Source organism: Vanrija pseudolonga, chromosome 2, assembly GCF_020906515.1.
Source record: "Vanrija pseudolonga chromosome 2, complete sequence".
In the NCBI taxonomy this organism is placed as follows: domain Eukaryota; kingdom Fungi; phylum Basidiomycota; class Tremellomycetes; order Trichosporonales; family Trichosporonaceae; genus Vanrija; species Vanrija pseudolonga.
The window spans coordinates 583169-595930 of NC_085850.1; the positions used below are offsets into that span (position 1 = coordinate 583169).

At 61.8% G+C, this 12762-nt stretch overlaps 4 protein-coding genes across 5 annotated transcripts; 2 read left to right on the forward strand and 2 right to left on the reverse strand.

Moving 5' to 3' along the window:
• Positions 1 to 33: 33 nt before the first annotated feature.
• Positions 34 to 6724, reverse strand: cut1 (Separin; the record flags this gene model as incomplete). Its single annotated transcript, XM_062768488.1, has 9 exons — positions 34 to 2016; positions 2056 to 2604; positions 2642 to 3050; positions 3087 to 3279; positions 3319 to 3423; positions 3564 to 5253; positions 5293 to 5733; positions 5767 to 6003; positions 6041 to 6724. The coding sequence occupies 9 exons, from the start codon at positions 6722 to 6724 to the stop codon at positions 34 to 36; spliced, it is 6291 nt and encodes a 2096-aa protein (XP_062624472.1).
• A 207-nt stretch (positions 6725 to 6931) lies between these two features.
• Positions 6932 to 7360, forward strand: rpb10 (DNA-directed RNA polymerases I, II, and III subunit RPABC5). The gene is made up of 4 exons (XM_062768489.1): positions 6932 to 6958; positions 7000 to 7115; positions 7165 to 7235; positions 7274 to 7360. Exons 1-4 carry the CDS (start codon positions 6956 to 6958, stop codon positions 7297 to 7299), a joined length of 216 nt encoding a protein of 71 aa, XP_062624473.1. The 5' UTR covers positions 6932 to 6955; the 3' UTR covers positions 7300 to 7360.
• On the reverse strand, positions 7337 to 8929 carry PAAF1_1 (Proteasomal ATPase-associated factor 1). Of its 2 annotated transcripts, XM_062768490.1 has the most exons (6): positions 8847 to 8929; positions 8724 to 8795; positions 8573 to 8683; positions 8429 to 8533; positions 8222 to 8392; positions 7337 to 8185 (listed from the first exon to the last, which is right to left on the reverse strand). In XM_062768490.1, exons 1-6 carry the CDS (start codon positions 8883 to 8885, stop codon positions 7406 to 7408), a joined length of 1278 nt encoding a protein of 425 aa, XP_062624474.1. In that variant the 5' UTR covers positions 8886 to 8929; the 3' UTR covers positions 7337 to 7405. The 2 variants fall into 2 exon arrangements, with proteins under 2 accessions (XP_062624474.1, XP_062624475.1); XM_062768491.1 differs by having other exon boundaries at positions 8429 to 8683.
• A 1588-nt stretch (positions 8930 to 10517) lies between these two features.
• Positions 10518 to 12727, forward strand: FBA1 (Fructose-bisphosphate aldolase). The gene is made up of 5 exons (XM_062768492.1): positions 10518 to 10626; positions 10783 to 10842; positions 11124 to 11135; positions 11346 to 12025; positions 12335 to 12727. Exons 1-5 carry the CDS (start codon positions 10600 to 10602, stop codon positions 12633 to 12635), a joined length of 1080 nt encoding a protein of 359 aa, XP_062624476.1. The 5' UTR covers positions 10518 to 10599; the 3' UTR covers positions 12636 to 12727.
• The last annotated feature ends 35 nt before the right edge of the window (positions 12728 to 12762 follow it).

Genomic DNA, 12762 nt, shown 5'->3' on the forward strand with positions numbered 1-12762 from the left:
ATGAAGGGAATCGTTATGAGGGGTATAGAGTAGTTATGAGAGGTATACCGGGATTCCGTAGACGACGGGAGCCGCGCCGGTGAGATATTGGAGCTTGGGCGTCGCGCGCGCTGCGCTCACAGCCTGGACGACCGACACGCGCTGTTCGCCCTGCTGCCCGATCGCATCGGCAGCGAGGCCCAGGCCGTCCATGACGTGCTCGGTGATTCTGTCAATGTCCTTGTCTGTCACGTCCCAGAGGTTGGCGACGAGGCAAGGGCTGCCGGCGAGGACATAGTCCCATGGCGTGCCGGTGCAGTCAAAGTCGCCGTGTTCGCGCAACAGCCCAGACGAGCAGCCCCAGAGCATGGTCACGGCGCAGCGACGCAGAGCCCGTACCTTGTGTCCGCGGATGTACTCCTCGCCGCCGCCATGGCCAAAGTACATGACTAGGTCGGACTCCCCGAGAGCGGAGATCATCTCGCCCTCGGTCGGCACGCGAGCCGTCACGCCCGACCAGCCCTTTGCCTCGAGCGCGGTGAGGCGTGCCTCGAACCGCCCCTGCGTGGCCGTCAGGTCGCCGCTCGGGTTGAGGAAGTAGCGCGTCTTGGTCGGGTTGTAGGTGCGACGCGAGGCCGCGCCACCCAGGTGCCGGCCCAGCGCGACCTGGTCGAAGAGGAAGGGTAGAGAGGGAATACGGCTGACGGCACGTCCGCGGAGAATCGGGATCGACTCCCACGGGATGCCCTGCACATTCTTGTCCAGCGCGAGCAGGAGGTGCTCGCTGCTCGAGGCGTCGTCGCTCGGCCCCCCAATTGCCGTCTCCAAGTCGGCGAGCGCACCCTTGACGTCGACGCCGATCTGGTCAAAGTCGAGCTCGGCGAGCGCGACGGCGATCCCGTGGAACTGGTACAGGTCGAGCACGAAGTAGACAAGATCTTCAATCTCCTCGTCCTTGCACTTGGAGGAGAGCGTAGCAAAGCACGACAGCAGGGTATCGTTCAGTCGGATGCTGGCGCCGCGTCGTGTGTCTGAGCCGGCAGACGAGAGCGCGGTCTGGAAGATGTGATCGAGGCGATTGCGGAAGGCAGCTGATGCCTCGGGGTTGATGTTGCGCCTGGGGTTGAGTACAGTCTTGAAGGCGCCAAGCCAACAGAACTCGATGCTCGCAAGGAGCTGGCCTAGTCGCTCGTCGAGCTCTAAGCGATTCTTCCACCACACCTTGCGGTCGTCCATCGTCTTGCAGTCCTTGATCGACTTGATGGACTCAATGTTGCCGTCCATGATCGTCTTGAGCTCGGCGATGCCCGCGTCGAAGGTGAACAGCTCGGTCTCATCCTCGCCCTCACGGCGGCCCTGGCGGTCTAGCGGGATGCAGAAGACAATGGGCTCGGTGCCACGCTGGTGACGCGAGACAAGCATGGTGTTGCGGTCGTTCGTCACCGTGATGCTCACGACAGCCCAGTCAGCCGGCAAGAGGTTCAGATCAAACGTCGTCGTTAGCACGTCGCTTGTCGCGTGCTTGGAGCGAATGTTGTTCCAGTAGGCGCGGAGGGAGGCTGTCGCCTCGTCGGTAGCACTCGTAACAGGATCCGCTGCAAGGTGCGGCCAGTCCATATCGTCCGCCTCGGGGTTGACAAACTTGCTGTCGATGGCAGGGATGAGCTCGCGTTGAAGGGTAATGGTTGAGATGGAGGCCAGGAGATCGGCAGCAGATGATGTCGTGGTTGGCGAGCCATGACCCACAGAGGTCTGGAACGCGCCGAGCAAGGCGAGTGAGACGCAGGCCTGGCGGACGTCCTCAACGCGACCAGTGTGCCCCGTGACGGTCACGGCCTGGCGGAAGGCATGGGCAGCACGCTCGAGTAACACCTGTGCGCTGTGGCGGGTCGACTGACGCTCCTTTGCCCTCTTGTCCGGCGAGCCCATCGTCATTGCGATGGTGGACTCCGTGAGCGAGCTCATAAAGAGATCCGTCTTGAAGTGGCTGAATGCCTCGTGCATCGCAATGCGAGCTTCAAGGGTGAGCTGCTCGGGCTGCTTCTGTCAGTTGACGCCCACGACGGCAAAACTGACCTTCGACCCCGGTCCCTTGGGAACGAGATCAAGCTGCTGTAACACGACCTCGTATTCCTCGATGCAGCCAGCTTCACGCAAGAGCCACGCTCGCTGACGGAGGACGTGACCCAGCGCCACAGGGAAGAGGGGCTCCTTGAAGGCCGAGATACTGCCACGTCGAGACGACGGCATGCGTGCCTCGGACGCTCCAAACTCGTTGTCCAGCCCAGTGAGGCTGTCGACCGCCGCCATGAACATCTCGTCCGCTTCGCCAGGCTCCTGTTGCTTGGACAGCAGCTCGCCCTTGACGCGCATGAGGTTGACCGCGTCGACACCATCCTCGATTGCGAGCGCGTCGATCGCCTGCTGGAGGTGTTCGGCCGAGTGCTCGAAACGTAACTTTCTCGACTCCACCTCGGCAGTGTGCGATTCAACGCGTGACGTGTAGATTGACGAACGGACAGTCGGGGCCATGCTCCGCGCCTGCTGGAGGTAGTACTCGCATTCCTTGACTGAGCCACGGCGAGCCAACGTGACGGCGAGTTCAAAGGTTGTGTCGAATAGTGCCTGATGTTAGCTGACACAACCAGAAAACGCGGCTCACCTCTGCATAGTGCCACTGCAATCCTCCCAAGTGCTTGTTGGTGAACGCAAACGGTTGCTTCGATTTGGACTGAGGCTTCTCGGCAGGGCTGGCCGAGGCTGATGCTTCCTGTGTTGGGCTGGATGGCGCGCTCTGCTCGCTCTGCTCCTGCTCCTGCTCTGGAGCAGCCGATGCCAGATGAGCGATACCGTGAGCAGCGCGGCACCACTGGCGGTAGGCAATTGTGAGGCTAGCGATGGCGTTCGTGACGTTCTCCTCAGCCATCTTGATGGCAGCCACAGCGGCGTGGGCAAGCGCCACACGCTCCGACACCGCGCAAAGCTGGATCCAACGCGCAGCATATGTGCCATTGGCGGTGGGCGGAGGGATGTCCTGGTACGTGCCTTCGGCCTGGATATACTCGTCGCGTCTGACATCAGCGATGCTCTCAGGTCGGGCTACTCACGCATGCTTGACATGGCCAGACAGGGCAAGGAAACGACTGTGGCGGAGGTGCAGCTCCGTCTGTGTGGCGGCGGAGACCCGAGACTCGGACTCCGATACAAACTTGAGCGCGTGGTTGAAGACGTGGGTCGCGCGCGACGTCTTGCCAAGGCGACCGTACTCTGTGGCGAGCTGTGCGCTCGTTTGAATGTAGGCTGGGAAGTTAGTATTGGTGCTCCAAGCTGTCGACCCACCGTCAGCAGCACCATCAGCGGGACGAAGAAGCGCGTGGAGGACCTTGAGGGTCTCGAGTTTGAGCAAAGGCTGCCCGAGAATGCCACACAGAGACGAGAGAGTGTCTACAGTTGTCAGCGACGGCCGCCACACCCCCACGAGACATACCCAGTAACTGCGCAAGGCGGTCCATGCTATCGAGAGTGGCAGCTGCGGGTGGAGCCTCGTCTTCATCGTCAGCACAAGAATCATTGAGGCCACTTACTCTTCGTCTCGGGCGGGGCGGTTTTGCCACGGCTGACAGCTCTTGATGGGGCTTTGGCAGCGGCGGTCTTGCCCGTCCCGGCGGACGCCGACCGTGTGGTCCTCGCCGCAGGCGCTGCCACGGGCCGCTTGCCAAGGGCAGCGGGGTACTTGCTCTCCTTGATGGGTGCAATAGCAAGCGCACGGACGGCGGTGAGCGCCGAGCCAGAGAGCTCGACGACAGACTCCGTAGGCGCTTCGAGCATGTGGTACGCATTGATGGCACGGAGGAGAAGGGCGGAAACACGGTACTCCTCGCGGTAAGGCGCCAGGGCTGCGTCCTTACCGAGTGCCTTTTGCGCCGCGAGCGAGTCGACCTCGTCTGCGAGAGCGTTGAATTGATCGGCCGCGACGCCGGTCGACGTGATCACGCTCATGAAGCGGGAGCCAACGCGCATACGGCGAACAGGGTACGCAGTGCCGTCGTACAGGTCGAAGAGCGAGGTATTGAGGGCAAGCAGGGCATCCTGGACATGTGTTCGGAAGTCGGCGTGCTCGATGCCCTCAGCAACTGCCTCGATGATTGCACCGTGTACGCTTGCTGGAACGCCGCGCGCGGTCATGGCATCGGAGAGGAAGCCAGCTGCCTTGCTCGCGTCGAACTCGTTGCCGCCCGTCATGAACGACGTGCACCGCTTCAGCGTCGCACTGACGTCGGGAAGGTTGGCGAAGACGGCGGTGATAGGCTTGGATGCGGCTGCAGTCCCGATGGCTTTGATGGTGGCAGGGTCGATGCTCGCCAAGCTCTGGCACAAGGCCTTGAGCGACGCCTCGCGGTCGCTCTCCTGGAGACAGAATGCGAGCAGCTCGTATCGCTTTGGCAAGGCAGTCTCGACGGCGCGTAGGGTCGGGTCGCGGTCCGCCGAGCCTTCGGATGGGTCGAGAGCCAGTAGTGCGATAGACCACGCGCATGTCCGCTCGGCGAGGGGGTGCGCTGCCGCCTTGTTGACACGTGCAGCGGTGACGGCCGAGCTGTGGGCAGTGCCAGCCAGACATGAGCCGAGCTGCAGGCGTGTAGCCGGGGCGAGATGAGCACCACGCTCCGCAAAGACATTGTTCGCGCGGTCAAGGAGTCGGAGGATGAAATTGGCATCTGAGGATGCCAGGCGAACGAGGTTAAGGGTCGAGTCGACGGCCCCGGGCATGCAGTCGCGCGTCAGAGTAGCGTTGTCGACAGTAAGGAGCAAGCGCTCGATGACCCCAAAGAGCGCGAGAAGCCACTGCTTGGAGGCAATCGCGAACGTTGGCGTGTCGAGCAGCTTGATCACGACGCGGCGAAGACGCTCGAGGGCACGGGTGACAGCGCTCGAGGCGCCGACTGACGCGTCTGACGAGTCAAGGCTGCATGTCGCGGCGAGAACCTTGTCAAGGTCTACTCGGCCGAGGAGACGACCAAGAGCCTCGTCGGTGCCGTCGTCGGCCTTGGCGAATGCTTCAACGTCCACGAGTACCTTGGAGAGCTGGGCGGTGAGCCGCTTGAGCTCGGCTCCAGGGTTAGCAATCTTTGGGATAGGTGACTGTGATGGGGTGGGCGGGGTACTGGTCGGAGGTGTTGAGGAGCCGCTGCTCGAGCTGCTTCCCGACGAGCCCTCGAGGGTTGCGGACCCAGCGAGCGCCGCAAGCGCGCTATCGATGATGCTAGAGTCGCCGAGCTGAGTAGGTTAGCGTGCCATCGGGCACAAGAAACCCACCTTACGGCCGATCCCAACCCAGGCATCAGCGACCAGCGACCAGCTGCCTGCGAACCACGCAACGCGGTCCTCTGATCTCGCCTCGCAGATCCGCTCCACGACACCGACAATAGTGGAAATGACACCAGCTGCCTGGCGCATGCGAGCAGGCTCCTTCTTGTCGAGATGCCGCTGGACGGTGCGGCTGACAGACTGCCACACATTCTCGGGCGGATTCTTGCGCGACTCGTCCGCCGCGGTGGCCGCCACGGCCGTCGTGAATGCCGATAGCGTGCGCACATGGAGCCATGCCTCGGAGGATGGGGGCGGTGTGAGGGCCGCGAGACGTCGGTACAGAAGCACAGCGAGCGGTCCAACAGCAGCGACGGGCAGTGATGGTGCAAGGAGGAACGGGCTGAGGGTGTCGTTCTCCCGGGGCAGCGGCAGGAGCGTGGTGATTGTCTGCGGTTAGCTGAGTCTCAATCATTCACCCACCTCAACGTTAAACGCCTTGACCGACACGAAGCAGTTCCACGCCGCGAACGCGAACGAACAGAGGAGCGTCCGAACTGCCTCGTCGAGGGTTGACCCAGCCGACGGAGGCGGGAAGTACGCCAGCCCCGCCCAGCCTTCTCCAAACTTTGCTGGGCGGGCCCAGTCGTCCGCATCGTGCTCATACAGTCGCAGAACAAACGGCCGTGCGTCGGCAAGCATCAAAAGCGCGGCATCGTACTGTCATCAGTCAGCGTTGCCCACAACTCGCACCCACCATCTCCATCGACAAGCACTTGACGACGAGCGCCATGGCGCCGCGCTCAACCGCGACCCGCTGCGCGCCAGCAAGGCCAGCATACAGCTCGCGCAGCACCGCGACGCCCTTCTTCCCGCTCCCCAGCGCGGAGGTGACACGCGCAGACGGGCCAGCGGACGACGCCTTGTACCCCTCTGCTGCGGCGGCCGAGAGCTCGCGCAGCGCCGAGTTGCTCGCGGCCTGGGCGGCCTGCGCGCGCTCGCGCGACGACAGCCCGCCGGCCACTTCCCACGGCAGTGGTTCTGGCTCCGGTTCTTTCGCTGGCTCTTTGGCCTTGGCCGAGGGCGCTGTCGAGGGGGTGCGTGATGTCGTGGTCGTGCGTGATGTCGCACGCTTAGCGTCAGGGGCGGGGTTGGCCGGCGCTGGGGCAGGAGCCGGCCTCGCTGTCGTCGTTGTCGCCGCCGCCGCTGTTGGGCGCTTCGCCACCGCAACCTTGGGCTTCTCGGCCTTCTCCTTCTCGGGCTTGGGAGCCGCCTTCGGCGCGCGCCGCACAGGCGCCTTGGGCTGCGAGACCTTGAGCACGCGGTCAAGGTCGGCGGCGAGCGCGTCGACGGGCGCAGCGGTCGCTGCTGGCGCTACGCGGCGTGTTCGTGTTGTCCGTGGCGCCGATGTCGGCGCCGATACTGCAGCCTTTGGGGGCATGTTGGGTGAGTAGTTTGTGATGGAGCAAGCAGGCAAGCCGCAAACACGCACAGAATAGAAGTCACTCGCGCTGCGGTCATTGTTGTGATCCACTCATGTGGAATGACGTGGATTTAGTTGATGCCGTTATCACGTGGAGGAAGTTCCTTCTTTTGTCATCGAAGTTGGGTCGAGGTGCATGTTTCGGGCAACGAAACGACTGTTTGTGCATTCATCTCATCACTAGCAGCAATGGTGAGTTATCCAGAAGTGATGGGCACAACTCACACCCCCAGATCATCCCCGTTCGCTGCTTCTCGTGCGGCAAGGTTGTCGGCAACCTCTGGGAGTCGTACCTCGAGCTCGTCGCCGCCGACATTGACGAGGGAGACGCCCTCGACAAGCTCCAGCTGTGCGTTGTGTCGGGGAGAAACTGTCTGGAACAGAGCTGATGGAAATAGGAAGCGCTACTGCTGCCGTCGTATGGTCCTCACGCACGTCGACCTCATCGAGAAGCTCCTCCTCTACAACCGTGAGTTGTCTTCGGCGTACGTCAGCTCATACCCCCAGCCCTCGACCGTGACCGCAACAACTAATCGCCCATCCCTGTTCCGCCCATTATCAGTGTACATTGCATGCTATGACTTAGATCCACAGAGTGGGCGGACAGCGTCTGCTGACATCTGCTCGCTGATGACTACCCTAATATCTCCTGACGCCGCCCTCACCGCCAGCGCAGAATACAGAATCCGCGCCCACCGCCCAAGACTCGACGCTGACCGCCTCCCACCCGGCGTACTCCTCCTTTGTGGACGCAGTGATGGTGCCGTTGGCATCAATGTCGAGCGCAAGGCGTGATGGCAGCCCAGAGCCAGTGCCGACGAGGAGATCTAGTCGTCCGTCGCGGTCGACGAAAGCCAGACTGTAAATGGGCGCTTCGTTGCGCTTGATCAGTGTGGGGAGAGGCGCTTCATGACCTTCCTCCACTGGGCGCAGGGCGGACAGATGACGGATCGCAGTGATTCCGTTGGCGTGGCCCGTGGCAATGAGGCCGGTGGAGGGCGAGTACGCAATGGCAATGAGGTTTGAGGGCACGGGTGGTGGGGAGACGAAAATGGGTACAGTGAGGGAAGACGAGGACAGCGTAAACGCCGAGATAGAGCCGTCGGGCGTAGCGGCCAGAATGACCTGCTCGTCCTCGGCAATCACGTCTAGAGCTTGCAGTCCGGCCTCATCGCCAACGACAACGAGCCCGTCCACAGCGCGCCCAGCGTCAACACGCCACTTCTTCGCCTCCTTCGCTTCTCCCACGGTCCACAGGCGCACCGTCCCGTCCTTGCTGGCAGAGAGCACCTGGCGGCCGACCCCGAGAATGGCTGTGGCAGTAACCGCTCGCGTGTGGCCCTTGAGCGTGCGTGGGTTGGCGCCGGTCTTGGATGAGAAGACGCGGACCGACAGATCAGACGAAGCTGTGAGAACCACCTGGCAGGTTAGAGTGAAGAACTGCGAAGAACCTACCTCGCCGCTAGGGAACCACTGAACGTGCTGCACGTCTCCGACATGTCCCTTGAGCTCAACGACGTTCTTGGTATCAGAAGGGGACACGACGACGCAGTAGCCGTCCGTTCCGCCAATGACAAGCTGCTCCGACTTGTCCGAGTAATCAATGCTGGAGATATGCAGTTCAGGCTGGGGTGAGCTTATGCGTTGGACGAGTAAGCTCACTGAAACGTTGGTCTTCTTGGTGTATGGTGGGTTGATCACCTGTCTAGGGAAGCGAACGGAGAGGGAGTTGATGCCGAGGGAAGGTACTGAGATGACAAAGTTGGACTGGGTGGTCAGCTCGGCGCTCTCCATAAAGCTGCTCACCTTGGACAAGCGCTCGATCCGCACGCCATCGCGCGGCTCAATGTCCACACCTCCGCCGTCGGCAGCCTCAACGCGGACTTTGCCGTGAACAGAGGTGGTCCCACTCTTGTACTGCGGAGTCAGTGCTCAGTCGAGGTTCAGCAGCACTCACCCCCGACACCCAGAAGTCTTCCCTCAGGACGACACCCTGCTCGACATCGTCGAACACGGCGGGGGCGTCGTGCTGGGTGGTGTCAGCTGAGACTACCCGAACGAGCTGTTAGCTGCCACCTACCTGAATATCCACGTATGCAAGCGTCTGGACCTTTGCCATGTCTGGTCTATTATTGTGTTGTTAGGATGTGCCAAACCGCAAAGTCGAGCACAAAGTAGTCCACCAAACTGACGAAACGCATCCATCATCGTCATGGAACCTCGAGAGTGGAGGTGAACGAACAGTGAGTGGCAGTATATGGAGGGGTTGAATAAGTCACTTTGGAGTCACGTGATTCATCCGTGGGTGGGAAGGTGGAGGAGAGAGGCCAGAGCTCACAGAGGCTGGGTGTGGCGAGGCACCCGCCGAGGCGAGGCAGTAGCCATGGCCTCCGAGGCGGCCGCAGACGACAACATGACACAAGACGACCGCGCCGGCGCGCCGCTCGAAACCCGAGACACACGCCATGACACAATCGGCCTGACGCGGTGCCACGCCCCGCCTAGGTTGTAGCAAGCAAGCGCCGGCCGGAGAAACCCAGCCAAGTCCGCGAGATCGGCAGTCGGTATCCAGTTTATGGCCGAGATTGCGTGCGCCTGGGGCAGGGGTGAGTGGGTCCGGTATGATCCGGGTAGTATGGGCCGGGTACTGCGTGGCGGGTCTTTGGCGTAGGCGGGGTCTGCTCCGGGCCGCCTGACGCTGCCTTTGGCGAGGTGCTCGCTTCCTCCGGCGCGCCGTTGACCGCCGACTGACTACGGGCCGGACTGGAGAATACAACGACGAGCACGCACTCTATCGGGCGTGTGCACTAGGCACGGATCGATGGGATCGACATGATGGTTGCTCCAGCCCTCGTCACTGGCTCAGGCCGTAGAGCAGAGCCACATTCACCTGGGTGAGCTAGCTGGCAGCAGTGTACAGCCTGCAAATGGTGTCGTGTGGGAGTGCTCTGACAGCGAGGAGACTGGCGACACGGCAGGTCACAGCCGGCGAGTCCAGGCCCAGATCATCGGACATGCAACGGCCCGCCAGCCACCACAGCAGTGCCCAGCCCGTCGTGTTCCGAGGGGCGCGCGGCGGCCAGGCCAGCCAGCAAGCGACACACCCGCCCCGTGGCAATCCTCGGGGTCCCGCTTGCAAACATTGTCAGCCACGACGCGCCGGACGCCCGTGGACGCGTCGGGTCGGATGTGGTGATGCTTTGCATTGTCCTGACGACCCCGCAAAGCGACATACAGCAGAATGATGGGCCGTGGATGGAATGCGGGGCGGGCCGCTCGGACCGTGCCACTAACCCGATGCCATGTCGGTGGTATTCGGTAATACAGCTTGCAGCCACTCAACCCCGCAATTTCTCGGGCTATCATGCAAAGTAGTGCAGGAGTTTGCTGGCGCCATGAGCCAAGCAAAGCTCTCTCTGCGTGAATGCAGGGCCGACCAGGGCCTTTGGTGCTTGTCAGTGTGTGTCTGCTTTACCGGCGGGACCACGGACGCGACGTGAGCAGCTGGGGCAGGAGACGACAGACAGACTCAGGGTCGCAGACCTACTTGCTCCCGGCTGGCTGGACAGCTCTCTGCCTGCTTACTGGCCGAGGGGGCATTGGCCGTCATGCCCCCCCCAATCCCATTGTCGCCCCCCATCGCCCAGCGCCCAGCGTGTCCCTGGCAGGAGCAGGTGCGGCAGTGGTCACTTCCAACGCATCCTACTGGTACCCACCCACCCTCACCCCACCGCACCACCTACCCACCTCATCTACCCTCTTCCTTCATCTTTTAACTCTTCCTCTTTCTCTCATCTTCCAAAAAAACCATATCCAAAGTAAATCTAGTAACAATGTCTGGTCTCGCTCAGATCGTCCCCGTAAGTAGTACACTGCCAGCTCCAAGCCAGCCCTAGCACGTTGGCTACTGCGCACACCCACGCTGCCCACCACGACGTCATTCGTCGCTGGTGGGCCATAGCTGTGGGCGAGGGCTGGAGTTGGAGCAACCTAGACACACCCGCTGACAGCCCCAGGCTGGTGTCATCACCGGCGACAACGTCCGCAAGCTCTTCGAGCACGCCAAGGAGAACAAGGTGAGTTGGAGGCTTCTGGGTGCGGGGTGTATCCGGCAGAGTGTGCTCCGAGCCGCCCTCGGATACCCTCCGAGAGTGCTCCGCTGGGGCCAGCGAATGTCGTGGAAGCGGCCGCTGCGCCCAGGAGGCAGTCGGGGCAAGAGATGACGCCTTTGACACTGCTCCTGAGGGCGAGCGAGATGGGAAACACACACCCAATCTTTGCCAGCTGGGACGGAGCTCCGGATACACCAGCACCGCACCCGGCTAAGACAGAAAACACGTTGACTGACAACGCACAGTACGCCATCCCTGTATGTGCCATGGACCACCACTACCTGCATCAACGGTACTGACTGAGATTTCTTTGCCGGTTGTGATTTGTGACTTGACCTTGAACGTGTAGGCCATTGTGAGTGACTGTGCGAAACGGCCGGATGGCTCGGCTATCGTGACGCGATACGACCCGACGCGGCTCGGAAACGTTTCACCCATGTTACGTGGTCGCTAACACTCCACTCCAGAACGTCACGTCGTCGTCGACCGTCAACGCCGTCCTCGAGGCCGCTCGCGACATCAAGTCGCCCATCATCCTCCAGGTCTCGCAGGGTGGTGCCCACTTCTTCGGCGGCAAGGGCCTCGCCAACACCAAGGACCAGGAGGGCTCGATTGCCGGCTCGATCGCCGCCGCTCACTTCATCCGTGCCATCGCCCCCGCCTACGGCGTCCCGGTCGTCCTCCACACCGACCACTGCGCCAAGAAGCTCCTCCCTTGGTTCGACGGCATGCTCGAGGCCGACGAGGCTTACTTCAAGGAGCACGGAGAGCCCCTCTTCTCGTCGCACATGCTCGACCTCTCGGAGGAGTCCAAGGAGGAGAACATTGCCACCTGCGTCAAGTACTTCACCCGCATGGCCAAGATCGGCCAGTGGCTCGAGATGGAGATTGGCATCACCGGTGGTGAGGAGGACGGTGTCGACAACACTGGCGTCGACAACTCGGCCCTCTACACCCAGCCCGAGGACGTTTACGACGTCTACAAGGCCCTCAACCCCATCTCGCCCAACTTCTCCATCGCCGCTGCCTTCGGCAACGTCCACGGTGTCTACAAGCCCGGAAACGTCAAGCTCTCGCCCGAGCTCCTCGAGAAGCACCAGGCCTTCGCTGCCCAGGAGCTCAAGACCGGTGCCGGCTCCAAGCCCATGTACGTATTGACGTGTATCCCCCCACCCCCACCCCCCACCGCTTCCCAAATAGACAGTGCCGTCGTCTCTCTCAATGAGGCTGCTGCGGCGATCCGGAACGCGAATAGAAACGTCCTTTCACCACATTTAGAGCCTGCTTGCCCTTCCCTTCAATGCCGCCAGCGCTGCTGGTGGGCGTCACTACTCCTTGCTAGCTCCTTCGAGTAGCAAACGAGTGCCGGCGTGGGTCGTGGGCGAGGAGGTGTCATATTGGTGCAACATTACTCCATCTCCGCATAGTGTTTGATTACACTGCTGACACTATCTAGCTTCCTTGTCTTCCACGGTGGCTCGGGCTCGACCAAGGAGGAGATCAAGACTGCCGTCGACAACGGTGTCGTCAAGATGAACGTCGACACCGACACCCAGTTCGCCTACCTCTCGGGTGTCCGTGACTTCATCCTCAAGAAGAAGGACTACCTCCTCACCCAGGTCGGCAACCCCGAGGGCGCCGACAAGCCCAACAAGAAGTACTACGACCCCCGTGTCTGGGTCCGTGAGGGCGAGAAGACCCTTGTTGAGCGTGTCAAGGAGGCCAACGCCGACCTCCAGAACGTCAACCGTCTGTAAATGGGCCATTGTCAAGCTGTTGGGGATGACAACCCCACAGTGCCCGTGTAGTTAAGTCGTAGGAAGTGCAGTAATGCGATAGGTTAGAGAGACTGAGTGAGGGTAGAGGAGAGCGAGGCAGAATGAG